Here is a 14,521-nt window from a genome sequence, read left to right as displayed (position 1 = left end):
TCTCTTGAACATTGCTGCTTGCTGACCATTTTCCATATTTTTTTTTTTTTTTATTTTATTTTTTTTGTCATAGCTGGAAAATTTACAACAAGAAGTTCTCTCTCTGAATGCCAAATCTTCAAAGCTTGAAGCTCAGATCTCCAACATGGAAGAGGAGAAGGCGGCGGCCAGGGCGGACGCCGAGGCACAGAGGTCACGCTTCGAATCTGAAAAGATGCAGCTCCAGGACATTGTCACCAACCTGCAGACATCCTTGTCGGAGATCACCTTTCAGAAGGAGAAGCAGGACCAGGACGCCCGACGCCAGGAGGAGATGCTCACCTGTCAGATCACTACCCTGAAGCTGGAAATCTCCAAGCTGAAGGTGTCCGTGACACGGAAGGATCAGGAGCTTTCTGGTCTCCAGGTAGAAATGGAAGAGGAGAGGAGGCAGAGAGGACAATTGGAGCTCGTCCTCCAGAAGCAAGAGGAGTCCTCGAAGAAGAGCATCGCAGAACTCAGCCATCAGGTTGAACATCTCGGCAGCACGCTGAGGCAGACGGAAGGCAAACTGCTGGAGATAAATGAGCAGCTGGGACTGAACACCCAACAGATGCTCAGTCTGCAGCAGGAACGGGATAAATGTGCCGACGAGAGGGACTCCACCATCACCATGCTCAACGAGTATAAGAAGGCCAAGGAGGAAGAAGTGACCGCCCTTGGGAAGACGTATCAAGCCTTACAAGGCGATCACAAAGTTGGTGTGGTAGCGATGGAAGGGCTGAAGAAGGAAAAAGCCGAACTGGCCATGAAAGTGCAGGAGCTGGACGCCACGATTCTGGACCTGCTCGCCAAATGTCACAACCTGGATGCAGAGAACGACGCGCAGGACAAGTCTCACGCGGCTTCTCTGGAAACGCTGAGGACGCAGATCTCCGAACAAGAGGCGCAGATGAAAATTTACCAGCAGAAAGTGTCTGGGATGGAGCTGGTGGGCAAAGAAAATGCAGAAATGAAAGAACAACTCCTGTCCCTGAAGGAAATGTTGGAAAAGGAGAGAGAAACGTCTGCTTCACTCGAGAGCGAGCGGAAGAGAAGCGCTGAGCTGGAAGGAAAAGTGAAAAGCTTACGGGAACGACGAGACCAGGCCATCGCTACGCTCGACAAGGAGAAATCTGCCGTTGCGAAACTCGAATCTCGGGTAACACATCTAGGAGAAGAACTCCAAGCAAAAACTGAGAGCCTGCAGGAGAAGCTGTCCGAATCGTCCGCTGCCACCCGACTACGAGAGGACCAAATCGACAAACTGACTAAGGAGATGAGCATGTGGAAAGAGCGAGCCGACAGCTCCCGCCAAATGGAAGCGCACGTCCAAAGCCTGAAAAAAGAGCACACCGAGGTCTGTCAGCAGCTGGCGAATGAGAGGCTGAAGGTGTCGCGTATGGAAGCCGACAACTCCGCGCAACTGGATCAGGTGCATCGCCTGGAGTCCGAGCTCTCGGCAGCCAAGGCTCAGCTCGGAGAGAAGGAAGCGCAGGAGCAGAAGCTTCTTCATACCATCCGCTCTACCGAGGAGAAGCTTCGCTCTGCTCGGCAGGAGAACGCTGAACGTGTGTCTCAGCTGGAAATAACCTGCAACAACAAAGCGCAGGAGCTGCAGACACTCGCCAAGGAGTTTTCTGGTGAGCAGCAAAAAGTGGCAGATTTACAAGCCGAATTGAAGTGTCTGGAAGAACAGAAATCTGACAAGATCGCGGCTTTGGAGTCCAAAATAAGTTCTATGCGAAAAGCGAGGACACAAAATGAACAAGCCCTCCGGGAACTGTCCGCTAACTTGGAGGAGAAAAATGCGTACATCAGGGAGGCTGATGAGAAGCATCAGCAGGCGCTTCTCCGGAGAGAGGATGAGCATCGCTGCCTGGCAGGAGAGCGGGATAAAATCCTCCGAGAGCTCAAGACCGAGCAGGAGGCTAAGCAGGAGGCCGAGGCCCAGCTCCAGAAATACATGGACGGCCACAAAATTGAGTTCTCCGCTCTACAGAACGAACTGTCTCGCTCTCTCGATCTGATCGCAGTGAAGGAGAGCGAGCTGGAGAGACTGACCAAAGAAGTGGCCTCCAGGGAGGAAGAAATCCAGCAGGGGAAACGCCACGCAGAAGGCCTCACAAAGGAGGTCGACGTCTTAAAAAAACGCTCCGACTCTCAGGACGAGGAGATCAAAAACTATATCCAAAAGGTGAAGGCCGCGGAGACTGAGACTAACAGCTTGAAAGCTGCGCTTCCTGGACTACACGGGCAGGTTACACGTTTGGAGCAAGAGGTTCAGAGTAAAGTGAGAGAAGTGGCTTCTGTGCAGCAGCAGTATCAGGCGACTGTTGGCGAAGTGCAAGCTCTTCAGTCTAGGATTGCAGAGCTGGAGAGCAGATGCAGCGGGTTGGAAGACGCAGTAAATGCAGCTCGTAAGGAAGCAGCCGAGGCAAAAACCAATGCATCCGAAAAGGCTTCGGCATCTGAGCAGCATCAAAAAGGAATGCAGACGCTGGCCGCAGAGGTGCAGGAGGAGCGGCAGAGGACCCTCGAGCTCTCGAAGCAGCTGGATGAGTCTCGAGCTTTGCAAACAGAGACTGAAGCTTCTTTAGAAGCGTTGAAGAAAGAGCTGTTCCATAAAGTTCAAGAATTAGAGCAAAGCCAGAAGACATCGAGCGAATCGAGCCGAGAGCTGTCGAGCGCCCGCTCTGCAGCTCAGGAATACGAGAAGGAGCTGTCCGAAACCAAGGATCAAGCTGCCCGCCATCAGAAGGAAGCGGAGAGCAAGATGGAGCAGATCAAAAGTCTGCAGAAGGAGCTGAGTAACATGGCTACCAAGCTGACAAGCAGTGAGCGCAGCTCCGGAGAAGCCAAGGAACTACTTGTCAGAGAGTCCAGTCGGAGCAGTGAGCTTGCAGAGCAGCTGAGGACAGTCCAGGAAAAACTGGAAGCGTCTTCCAAGGAACTTCTTGACAAGCAATCCACCATCCAAAGTCTCACAGCAGAAGTGTCGTCCTACCAAGATGAAGCCGGAAAGCAAAAGGCAACTGTCGAGGAGCTTCGGAAGACCCTCTCGTCCTACCAGACAAGTACCGCAAATCTGGAGAAGGATATTAAGACCTGGCAGGAGAAGTTCAGCCAGAAGGAGGCAGAGATGTCCAGCGTCCAGCAACAGCTCCAGGAATTGGAGTCCATTCAAAGCCTCTACCAAGAAATGAAGGCTGAGCAGAGTCGGCGGGAAAGCCGACACCAGGAGGAACGTCTGCAAAACCAGACTATGGTGGAGAGTTTACAGCAGGAGCTGGAGAAAAGCAAAGCGGAGGCGGCATCCGTGTTATCCCTGAGAGGAGCCCTGGATCAGAAGGAGAAGATGTTGGAGACTCTGCAGAAGGAGATGAAGGATCATCGGGAGCAGATCGCTTCTCTGCAGGAGGAGATCAAGCACCAGAGCGGAGAGAATGAGACCCTGTCCCAGGCCTACGAGCAGGAGGTGAAGAAGGTGCAGACCGAACTGGTCGAGATGGCCAAGAAGCACACGCAGGAACTGGAGACGCTGCGGCTGCAGTATGAGAAGAAGGCCTCCGAAGGCGAGGGGCAGCTGCAGGACCTCAGCCGCAAGTACGAGCACGCCAAAGCCCAGATCCTGGACGAGAGGCAGAAGCTCCAGGAGGAAAAGCAGAAACTGCTGACTCAGGTATCCTGCTCCTTCTTGTGAGTCCTGGCGCTCGCACCCTGTGTTGCACGCATCGGCATCCACCATAACTCTCAACATGCCCAGCACAGCGGGGCCGCAGGCTAAGAATCACTGCTAGAGACATCCAATGTGGCCGCCATTCAGGGGCTAAACCATAGCGGGTGCAAGGGTCATAGTTGTCTGGGGGCCAAAAGGTCCCTTCAGCCCATATGCGAAGACCGGTTATTTCTGTGTTGGTTTGGGAGCGGGGGAGGTGCTTTAGTTTTTACATCGGGGCCTAGCAGTGTCCCAGCTACCCCAGTGCTAGCATCATTGCCCATCTTCTGCAGGCGTTAAAGGGGGTTGTCAGGATTAGAAAAATATGGTGGCTTTTTTTTCCCCTCCCACTCCGTTCACAGGTTGAGATTGGTATTACAGCTTTGCTTCATTACAGCGAATTGTAACTGGCTGCAATACCACCTATGGACACGGGTGCAGGGGTGGCGCTGTTTAGGGACTATAGGAGCAGGTTTTTTTTTTCTTTTAAGAATTGGCCCCTGAGATCTATAAAGCCTTCTTGCCAAAAAGCTCTGGGCGTCTGACTGACGGCCAGCAGAACGTGGTGCTTTAAGGGGGACGTCCACCTACAACGAAATAGTCTGATATAGAGATAATCAATGCCCCCCCCAATCATAAGGGATCAGGCCCCCCCCCCCCCCGATCATAAGGGATCAGGCCCCCCCCCCCCCCGATCATAAGGGATCAGGCCCCCCCCCCCGATCATAAGGGATCAGGCCCCCAGTTCTGACTACAAGTGACTAAGGAAGGACCGTTGTAGTGATAGCCCTGCACAGTGTTTGCTTTTCAGTGCCATGTTGTAGATTCGGGATCCCCTTAGATGTGAGTGTGGGGTCTTCATTACCGCATTGTAGATTCGGGGTCCCCTTAGATGTGAGTGTGGGGTCTTCATTACCGCATTGTAGGTTCGGGGTCCCCTTAGATGTGAGTGTGGGGTCTTCAATGCCACGTTGTGGATTCGGGGTCCCCTTAGATGTGAGTGTGGGGTCTTCAATGCCACGTTGTGGATTCGGGGTCCCCTTAGATGTGAGTGTGGGGTCTTCATTACCGCATTGTAGATTTGGGGTCCCCTTAGATGTGAGTGTGGGGTCTTCAATGCCACGTTGTGGATTCGGGGTTCCCTTAGATGTGAGTGGGGGGGTCTTCATTACCCCATTGTAGATTTGGGGTCCCCTTAGATGTGAGTGTGGGGTCTTCAATGCCGCATTGTAGATTCGGGGTCCCCTTACATGTGAGTGGGGGGGGGGTCTTCATTACCCCATTGTAGATTCTGGGGTCCCCTTAGATGTGAGTGTGGGGTCTTCAGTGCCACGTTGTAGATTTAGGGTACCCTTAGATGTGAGTGTGGGGGTCTTCATTACCGTGTTGTAGATTCGGGGTCCCCTTGGATGTGAGTGTGGGGTCTTCAGTGCCACGTTGTAGATTCGGGGTCCCCTTACATGTGAGTGGGGGGTCTTCATTACCACATTGTAGATTCTGGGGTCCCCTTAGATGTGAGTGTGGGGTCTTCAGTGCCACGTTGTAGATTTAGGGTACCCTTAGGTGTGAGTGGGGGGTCTTCATTACCACATTGTAGATTCTGGGGTCCCCTTAGATGTGAGTGTGGGGTCTTCAATGCTGCATTGTAGATTCGGGGTCCCCTTAGATGTGAGTGTGGGGTCTTCAGTGCCACGTTGTAGATTTAGGGTACCCTTAGATGTGAGTGTGGGGTCACTATGCGGCGCTCGTCCTCACCTCTCCCTTCATGTCGCAGGTGGATCAGTTGGAGGCAGCGAAGAAGGCGCAGTCTGACCAGGTAACGGGTGTAACCTCCTCTCGCCTCCAGCTCCTTAAACGGTGACTGTGCATGCCGCTAACATCCCCGCTCTGCGCCATCTCTGGGCTCTCGCTCCGCAGCGGTTTTTCCTTGCGAACTGTTTGCCCTGGGGCCGCAGCAGAACATGGGACCCCGTTGCGGCATGAGCTGAATGTGCCACGCCCGTTCCTCCCGCTCTTGTAGTTGAATAAATTCTGCTGTGGAGAGAAAAAAAAAAAACCTCCAATGACCAAATCTCACGCAGGTTAGAAAACTTCCATTTCTTCGGCAACTTCTGCTTCCGAGCCGTGACTCTCCTCCCTGTGATTCCCTGTAATTGTAGGCTGGCCGGTGCCGCTGGCCGGCATCTACTACATGTTACGCAATGCCTGCTCCATGATTCCTCCATGTAATTCTGAGCCCGCAGCCGCTCACAAGCTTTGTGACACCCTCCCCATGTCCAGAGCAACGTCGGAATGATCCCCACCCTCCGCTTCTCCACCCTCCGCTCCTCCTTGTGCGGACATGATCATTACATGGGAAGCAGAATCGTGCACGAACCTGCAAACAGTTTTCAATGAGGACGTCAGCATGGCCCCTGCATTAGTGTGGGGGAGGGGGAGACGGCAGTGCATGCTGGGGGTGGTCGCAGGGCTGCTGGTACACGCAGCATTAATCTCATGGTTGCGGACACGGTGCGCTCCTGTCAGCGTAGGATCGCGGCACGGTAACACAGGATGGGGGCAGTGCAGTGGTCCGCAGCCTGGTGGTCTCCAGCTGTGTAGCTCCCTGCACATGTCTGGGACTGTAATTTTGCATGGTGGGGGACTGATCGTTCTGCAAAAGCTGGAGGTTCCCAGGCCGAAGACCCTTAGGATGGCGGCTGGGGAAGGTATGTTGGACCGGTGCATGCTGGGGGTTGTAATTTAACACATGTCGAGAATGTGAAGACCAGTGCATGCTGGGGGTAGTAGTTCTGTAGACCATAGGTTGGGCACCACTGGGTTAGTGGCTGCGCAGACAGAGATCCGCCGCTGACACGAGTGCACCTGCCGCCGCCACGTTGTGATTCGTTTCCACGTCTCGTGGCCGGTCACTGATGTCTTCTCCACTTTCGGTTTTGCAGGTCCGTGATCTTAATAAACAGATGGAGAAGGGGGCTCAGGCTGCGGAGCACTACAAGGCACAGGTGGGTCCACGCGTCTCCTCAGCAACATATTCGGGGACTCTGGTGCAGTCATATAAGACATAAACACCGTGTCTGAGAGATAAGGGGGTCTGTATCTCGCCGGACCCCTGTCTCAGGCAGATTCCCCACACTCGCTCCGTTGTCGCATGAAGTAACTGCTGAAGTCTATGTCATATATAAACTGAAGATGAAACTTCTCGAGGTCTCGTCTCCTCCGGGGTCTCGTCTCCTCCGGTCGCCATCGCTTCTCACCCAGGTCTATTCCTTCCGCAGATGGAGAAAGCGAAGGTTCACTATGACGTGAAGAAGCAGCAGAACCAGCAGCTGAGCGAGGAGCTGCAGAGCGTCACCCGCGAGCAGGAAGGGCTCCGCAAGGAGAACGCAGAACTCAAGGCAGAGTTCGAGCGGGCGAGCAAGGAACTACAGCGCTCGCTGCTGCAAAACAAGGAGGCCGAGAAAAACTGCAAGAGTCTGAGCGGCCAGGTGCGGAGCCTAGAGGCTCAGGTGAGGCCGCTGTGCTCCGGGGCAGGACGTACAGTGTGTTATAGCACTATTCCACTTGTGGTCTGTGATGGCTCAGATATTGACATAACAAGTGGCATGTAGACGCCACTCCTGGGTCCATGTGCGTATCGCAGGATGCTCTCGTCTGGACTGTTTTTCGGCTGATAACAAGGTAGTTTCATAGTCTCAGCCATCGGACGCGCTCACAAGGGTGCAGCACGCTCATGTGAACGCGGCCTGGCTTTGCAGCCTTTTTCAGCTCTGCATCGGCTTCTTGTATGGCCGCTGCTCTACTTCATCTGAATGGCGGGTGGTTTCGCCGGTTGTGCACCATCAGAGGAGAACGTGTCTTCTTCCTGCAGGTGGAGGAAGCCAATCGTCAGCTCCGCGAGCTCGGTAAGGCTCAAGCTCCCTCTGATGCCATGAAGAGCCGGGAGACCCTGCACCCACCACGAGTCACCCGGAGCCACGCAGACGTCAGTGTAGACAGCCTGGACATGAGCGACGAGGAGGAAGACCCCCTGAACTCCACCAGGTACGTGTGACAGCCGGTCAGCAGCTCTACAACAGCTGCAGAGCACAGGGGAACATTGGGGGACAATTACTATGTGGAAAGCCAGTGACGGGGGGATTTCACTTCTGGTGGTCTGTAGACTAATTTCTGCTTGTTGTCATTTATAGGAAGAACGGTCGCTCTCATCAGCTCCCCTCCAAATCCACTGCCAAGTCCAGCAGCCCCACGGCCGCCGCGTCCAACCGGCTCCCTAGGAAAGTGGAGTCCCTAGAAAGCCTGTACTTCACCCCCATCCCCACCCGCACACGCTCCAAGCTGGACAGCAGCATCGGCTCCATCCCCGACTTGTCCCTGGACTCCTCCAAGAAGGCACGCTCGGCTCGAAGGCGGACCACCCAGGTCATCAACATCACCATGACAAAGGTGAGCGGAGGCCGCACATAGAACCAGGAACATGCACACATGTTGTCAGTGCCAGCGTAGACATCTGCTGGTGGTAGTAGTCCTGCAGTGCTGCTGGGAGCCATTATACGTGTCTCGTTTGTCACCTCATCGAACGTTTCTCTTACTCCACAGAAAACCAAGGAGGAAGCAGAACCAGAAAGCCCCAACACCTCGTTCTACAGCCTGCGCTCTGCACCCTCGCACCACAGCCTGCACCAGCCGCAGGATGGCCACCGCCGCGGAGGGAAGCCGCAGCCTGCCACCTCCGCACCTGCTCTCACCAGCCTCCCCTCACTGGAGTCACTGGTGAAGCCCCCCGAGCACACGTCGTCTGACGACAGCCTGAACAACTCTGTGATAATGAGCCTGCCCGGCTACCGGCCCACCACCCGCAGCTCTGCCCGCCTGTCCCAGGCAGGAGGTGAGTGCCAGCCGCTCCTCTCTGGGCGTATACGAGCATCCTCCCTAGTGATGCAGAGGATGCCGGGGGTCTGAGACCACCCCTCTGCTGCTCAGGGGCCACACACACTGCTCAGCATGGATCTCAGACGTGGCGGTGGTATTGGCGCTCGCTGACCTCACTCCTCACCATGTACCATGTCATGTAGCCTCAGGTCGGAGCAGCTTCTATCTGAACACGTGCCAGGATGAGCCGGACCCCCAGGAGGACTGGAGCAGAATAGCCGAACTGCAACAGCGGAACCGGGCCTGCCCCCCGCATCTGAAGACCAGCTACCCCCTGGAGTCCAGGGTAGGTGTTTTCTGAGTGGTAATCTCTAGTGTAGTGATGGTGGTGCCAGGTGCCTCGCGTTCCCCCTCATACAAAGCTGCCTCTGTCACAGACGACTCTCCTGGCCTCCACCATCACTGATGAAGAGGTGAAGACTGGCGACCCCCAGGAGACACTGCGACGAGCCACGCTGCTGCCTGCACAAATCCAGGAATCTGTGGGCAGCACGAGGAGGATGACCCTGGCATCCACTGGGACGGAGCATTCGTGGGCCGGCAGCAGCATCACCACGAGGCAGCAAAGGAAGCGCGTGTCCGAGGAGTCTCATTATGGGCCGGAAACTCCAGAGGTAATGGGAGGGGGGCAGTGGTGGAGTTTGGGGGTCCATGATTATTTTTCCTCTTATAAATTATATCCAACATGACCCGACTTCTGTGTCGTCCTCAGTCTAAGAAGTCTGCCACCTGCTTCCCACGGCCGATGACCCCAAAAGAAAAACCTGAAACACGAAGATCAACCGCCGCTGAAAGCAAAGCCGGCGTCAGCCAGCAGCAGGTGAGACCCGGCTGGTGTACGGCAGACACTGGGGGGGGGGGCAGCAGGAACACAGCTGCCATGTACGGTACACGTGGCCACTGTGCACTATTTGCAACGTGCGGTACATGTGGCCACTGTGCACCATTCGCCACATATAGTGTCCATATATCAGGCGGCTATAAGGGTTTAGGTAAATGTGATGGAGAATACCCCCCACCTCTGCTGCAAATCCAGCGGGGACCACCCTGAAGTTGTATCCGTGTCATGCAGGAGCTGCTGCTGAAGGCTCGATGCCTCGGTGATGACCCTTCGCTATGTCTCCAGACATCCCCCTGTCCCTTTTCCACCCCCACCCCCTGGTGGCCTCCCTGTGTGTGATGCCTCTGGATGTCTCCCAGTGACCTCCCTCTGTGTGATGCTTCCAGAAGCCCCCCAGCGGCCTCCCTCTGTGTGATGCCTCTGGACGCCCCCCAGCAGCCTCCCCGTGCGTCGTCTCCTGGTGACCTCCCTCTGTGTGATGCTTTTAGAAGCCCACCAGCGGCCTCCCTTTGTGTGATGCCTCTGGATACCCCTCAGCATCTCCCGGCCGCCTCCCTCTTGTGTGATGCCTCTGGATACCCCTCAGCATCTCCCGGCCGCCTCCCTCTTGTGTGATGCCTCTGGATGCCCCCCAGCAGCATCTCCCGGCGGCCTCCCTCTTGTGTGATGCTTCCAGATGCCCGACTCTCCCTGTGCGCGCTGTCTCCTGAAGATGTTTTCTTTCTCCATTAGTCGCACACCAGCCGTCGTCAGACCATGGCCTTCAACATTCTCAATACCCCTAAGAAGCTGGGGAGCAGCTTACTGAAGAGGGGTCTAAGCAAAATGTCCACCCCCAAATCTACACCTCAGGGACGTGGAGGCACCAGCAAGTCCTCACTCCTCGGCATCCGCAAGTCTCCAAACAGAAAGTCTCCGCGGGGGTCCGGGAAGTCCCCGAAGAACACAAAGGTCAGTGCGGTTTGATGATAGTAGGGTGATTGTGAGACTGTAGGGGTGTCTGTGGGACGCTGGGCGGGAGGTCAGTGCTGTTTGATGATAATGGGGTGATTGTGAGACCGTGGGGGTGTCTGGGACGCTGGGCGGGAGGGGGCATGTGGGTGAGCTGGGGAGACATTGTGAGACCCCATCGTCTATAGATGTGCTCTGCACCCACCATGTATGTTTGGTGTCGGCCATTCATCACACACATGCGATGCTTCCTCTACCTGTGCAGCTGTTACTGTCCCGCACTTTCCTCTGCTATCTCAGTGTGTAATGTCAGTTTTCTCCTGTACAGGAGCCTCATGCACAAGTAACAGTGGAGGGAGAGGTGTCTGCGCTGCATGGGGGTGCATGGATTGGGGTCAATATACTGTAGCCCCTCGGTACAGCTGTCCTTACCAGATAGCAGCAGCCACCATCTCTGGGGGGCAGCAGCAAACACTGCCTGATTGTAATGTCTGTGCCTGTGTGACACCCGGGCCCCGCCGTCCTCTGCTGATAGATGGGTACACTAATTTTGTTTTTCCCCTTCCTCCCCAGAAAAAGAACAAGTGAGGCTGTAAACAGAGCAGCTCTCCATGTCTATGGACTGGACCCCTTCTCTGGGATGGAGAATGGCCGTCTCGTCGTGTCCGATCACTGCACGCTCTCTGCTTTGTGCCCCCGGACCCCTTCACTCTACCGTCCGCTTCATCAGCGGGATCGGCGGCCTCAATCCCTGGACTATAAGGCTTGCATTTCGTGCTCTCGCCACTGGTGTGCGGCAGTTTTATTTTACTCGGTGGATACGAAGAAAACATTTAGTGCCTTATTGCTGTGGCTTCTGTAATTTAGCTCATTTTTTTTCTATTTATTAAAAGTTGGTGCCCCTCGGGCTCCTCTCACAATATCTGCACATCCGGGACACCACAGGCTTTTCCCGGATCATCGCAGATCACCCCTCCCTACAAGGCCGCAGTCCGGGTGTTGTTGCTCCCTCCAAGTGGAGCTTGTCGTCATGTCGCCCGTCCTCCTCTATGTAATGCAGCTCGATCAGCGGCTCATCGCCGGCACAGTCAGTGGGGGCTGACTCAGAAATGTCAGCAGCACAGCGAGGAACATGCAGAGAAAGCCCCGAGGGTCCTTCGTTTCCTCTGTTCTTATGGTTTTGCCCAATTTCTTATAACAGCAGTAGTGGCCGGGGCCGACGCCGACTTCCGCTGCCCGGGAAAAGATTCTTTAGTGATGAATGAGTGCGCTCGGATATTGTGCTAGCAGACCACGATCGGGTGTTATTCTAGTATCTTGGGGTCCTCGAGTAATGTGTTCAAGAACCAACGGCTGCATGATTCACGGCTTTTAGACAGCCGCAACACCTGCGAGGATTGCCTGTTAGACAGCCGCCACACCCGCGAGGATTGACTGTTAGACAGCTGCAGTACCCACGAGGATTGACTATTAGACAGCTGCGAGGAGTGACTGTTAGACAGCCGCAACACCCGCGAGGATTGTCTGATAGACAGCCGCGACACCCGCGAGGATTGTCAGACAGCCGCAATACCTGCTAGGATTGACTTCGACAGCTGCGAGGAGTGACTGCTAGACAGTCTCAACATCCGTGAAGAGTGACTGTTAGCCGCAACACCTGCCAGTATTGACTGTTAGCCACACCACCTGCAAGGAGTGCCTGTTAGACAGCCGCAACACCCGCGAGGATTGACTGTTTGTTAGACAGCCCCTGCAAGGATTGCCTAACTGCTGTGAACCATGCAGTCGCATGGTCTAGAACATAATACACGAGCACACCCGAAATACTCTAATAACATGATATCCGAGCACTTTCTCGCATCACTATTTATCTTCCGTTTGCTTTTACCATTCAGTCTAGGTTTACTGTTGCTTTAAGTTGAGTCGCCCCCCACATCCTATATGCACATCCTGTAAGGTGGGCTGGCTGGGTAGAGTAAGGACCACCGCACATCATTGACCGCCGGGACCTTGGTCTGAATCAGACAGCACAGAGAGGAGCTGGAGGGGCCGCACATGTTAGGTCTCCTCTGCCCTCATCCTGCAGAACACTAGGGTCTGCTTTAGTCTGTACCCCTTTCTGCTCGTGGTGATGGCCCCCTGTCATGGACATGTAGCCGGGGGGGGGGAGCTGGCGTGTCCAGATCATATGAAATCTGATGAAATATTTAGGACTTTGATATTTTTCTACGTGTCGTTACTTTCTCATGCTCCTGTACAGACGGCAGCGCTGAGGATGATGGGGGTCGTTTTCCGTCCTGGTGTAATCTCTGAGATTCCCGCTGTTGTCATTTGTATTTTTGTAAATAAAGTTATATATGCTCGTGACTCGGCTTATGCGCGGCTTTACTCCACTTGACGGAAGCCACGAGAATGAGACGGAGAGATGTGGCGGGGTGTGCTGCCGATACCTCCAGAGCTGCCGAAGAAGGATCAGGACAATGTGGATGTGCACACGGGAAGATTATATGAATTCCTGAAAATGCATTAAAAAGAAAATCCACAACACTGAGATTCATAAACACACAAGGAAAGGAAATGAATCCCTTCCACAGGAATAGCCCCCTGAATGTATGAGGGTATGCCGGATATTGGCGGCCGGTGTACGCTTTTATTAAAGTGCAGACATTACCGCTAATAAAATGTGAAAACCAATGTGTAAATATGAGAGCAGACAACAATGCAAGAATAAACTGAGGGGGAGATAAATTATATTTATAGTATTCAATGTATAGAACCCAGAATATGGAATCCAAAGCAGCCTGGAGGAACGGCAGTGGAGAAACCCACCCGTGTTTCGCTGATCAAGCCGCTTCATCAGGGGAGGGCAAGTGAAAGACAAGATGTTCAGTATATGGAAAATTTACCTGACATTTTGGTTTCCTCGTCGTTAAGAGATTTGTTACGGACACTTAAGAGTCCAGTGCTAAACACAGACTTCTGGGAATCCGTTACAATGTTATAGAGTTCGGGTCCCCATTGTGTTCATTGGAGTTCTGGTTCAAGTTTGGACTAAAGTTCAGGTCGGGCACCAGAACCCAAACTTCCACAGGTCCGCTCTTCCCTACTGATCATCCTTCAGTAGCACACGACAGGGTTAATGACACTTTGCCTGGAATGAAGAGGCATAACAATTAGCAGTTATTAGAATTAAGCCAACTATCCAATCACGTTCCCTGCAACAATACCACCAAAGCGAGGGAGTTACGAATGGTACGAAGCAGTGAATCAATCATGGGAGGAACGCTGTTCGGCCGAGCAATCAATAAACACAAATTTCAGGTACATTTTCCACTTCCTCATGATCCTCGGGCAGCACAAGGAAAATAAGAGCGCGATTAGTGGTTAGATGCTTCCGTTAATACTACCGAATCCTCAGAGTCCAAGACAAGAGCCAGTAGAGTTTCACAAAGGTGGACACCAATGACCTAGTAGCTGAAGTGAAGGAACATGGAATTTCTGTGACCATGAAGACCTAACAGAACCTCCACACCTTCTAAAGGGTAACTCCAAAAGTTCCTTCATCTGACAAAGAGGATTCACTGGTGTTTTTTTCTCTCCCATTATAAGGAGCTTGATATTATAGAAAAATGTCTTGAGTTTCTAAAGGTCCTTGGCCTATTAAGATATTCTAGTCGACATCGCTTCACATCCTGGAGGTGTAAGCAACCTAAATCGGAAGGAAGAACTGGTAGAGAGATTTCTAGACTCAGATTTGCACAGGAAAGCAAAGCACCTTTTGGTAGAAACCTGGCATTGTGTGTAGAACTAAGTAGTCGGGGAAGAGTCTCAGATATGGTTCTTTGCAGGACAGAGCATGTAGTTACCCAACTCTCTTTGCTGATGTGAAATCTACAAGAAAGGTTTTTTTTTTTTAGATTGATAGAAGCTTTAGACTGGCATTTTCCAGAGGTTCAAACAGTGACAGATGTGAGAAAGTACAACCGACTGATCCCAAGACAGCAGAGGATTGTGCAGTGAAGGCCTCATTTTTCTAATAGCTGTAAAGAATCTAGAAGGAG

At 53.4% G+C, this 14,521-nt stretch overlaps 1 protein-coding gene across 5 annotated transcripts in view; it reads left to right on the top strand.

The window, feature by feature from the left end:
- The window catches only part of NUMA1 (nuclear mitotic apparatus protein 1), a 46,452-nt gene extending 33,625 nt beyond the window's left edge, over positions 1-12,827 (top strand). For 4 of the 5 annotated variants that reach the window (XM_073548459.1, XM_073548457.1, XM_073548460.1 and 1 more), the window contains exons 14-25: positions 74-3,700; positions 5,511-5,552; positions 6,679-6,741; positions 7,015-7,245; positions 7,608-7,780; positions 7,927-8,182; positions 8,336-8,624; positions 8,812-8,954; positions 9,046-9,282; positions 9,381-9,488; positions 10,242-10,460; positions 11,034-12,827. In XM_073548459.1, the coding sequence (XP_073404560.1) occupies positions 74-3,700; positions 5,511-5,552; positions 6,679-6,741; positions 7,015-7,245; positions 7,608-7,780; positions 7,927-8,182; positions 8,336-8,624; positions 8,812-8,954; positions 9,046-9,282; positions 9,381-9,488; positions 10,242-10,460; positions 11,034-11,048 (5,403 nt within the window). In that variant the 3' untranslated portion in view covers positions 11,049-12,827. The remainder of the gene's footprint in view (positions 1-73; positions 3,701-5,510; positions 5,553-6,678; positions 6,742-7,014; positions 7,246-7,607; positions 7,781-7,926; positions 8,183-8,335; positions 8,625-8,811; positions 8,955-9,045; positions 9,283-9,380; positions 9,489-10,241; positions 10,461-11,033) is intronic. The other variant, XM_073548458.1, reaches the window with a different exon arrangement.
- The last annotated feature ends 1,694 nt before the right edge of the window (positions 12,828-14,521 follow it).

This window comes from Dendrobates tinctorius, unplaced genomic scaffold (genome assembly GCF_039654945.1).
Source record: "Dendrobates tinctorius isolate UK_male_01 unplaced genomic scaffold, ASM3965494v1 ptg000157l, whole genome shotgun sequence".
NCBI classification, from domain to species: domain Eukaryota; kingdom Metazoa; phylum Chordata; class Amphibia; order Anura; family Dendrobatidae; genus Dendrobates; species Dendrobates tinctorius.
This window is presented reverse-complemented; position numbering and strand designations above follow the sequence as displayed.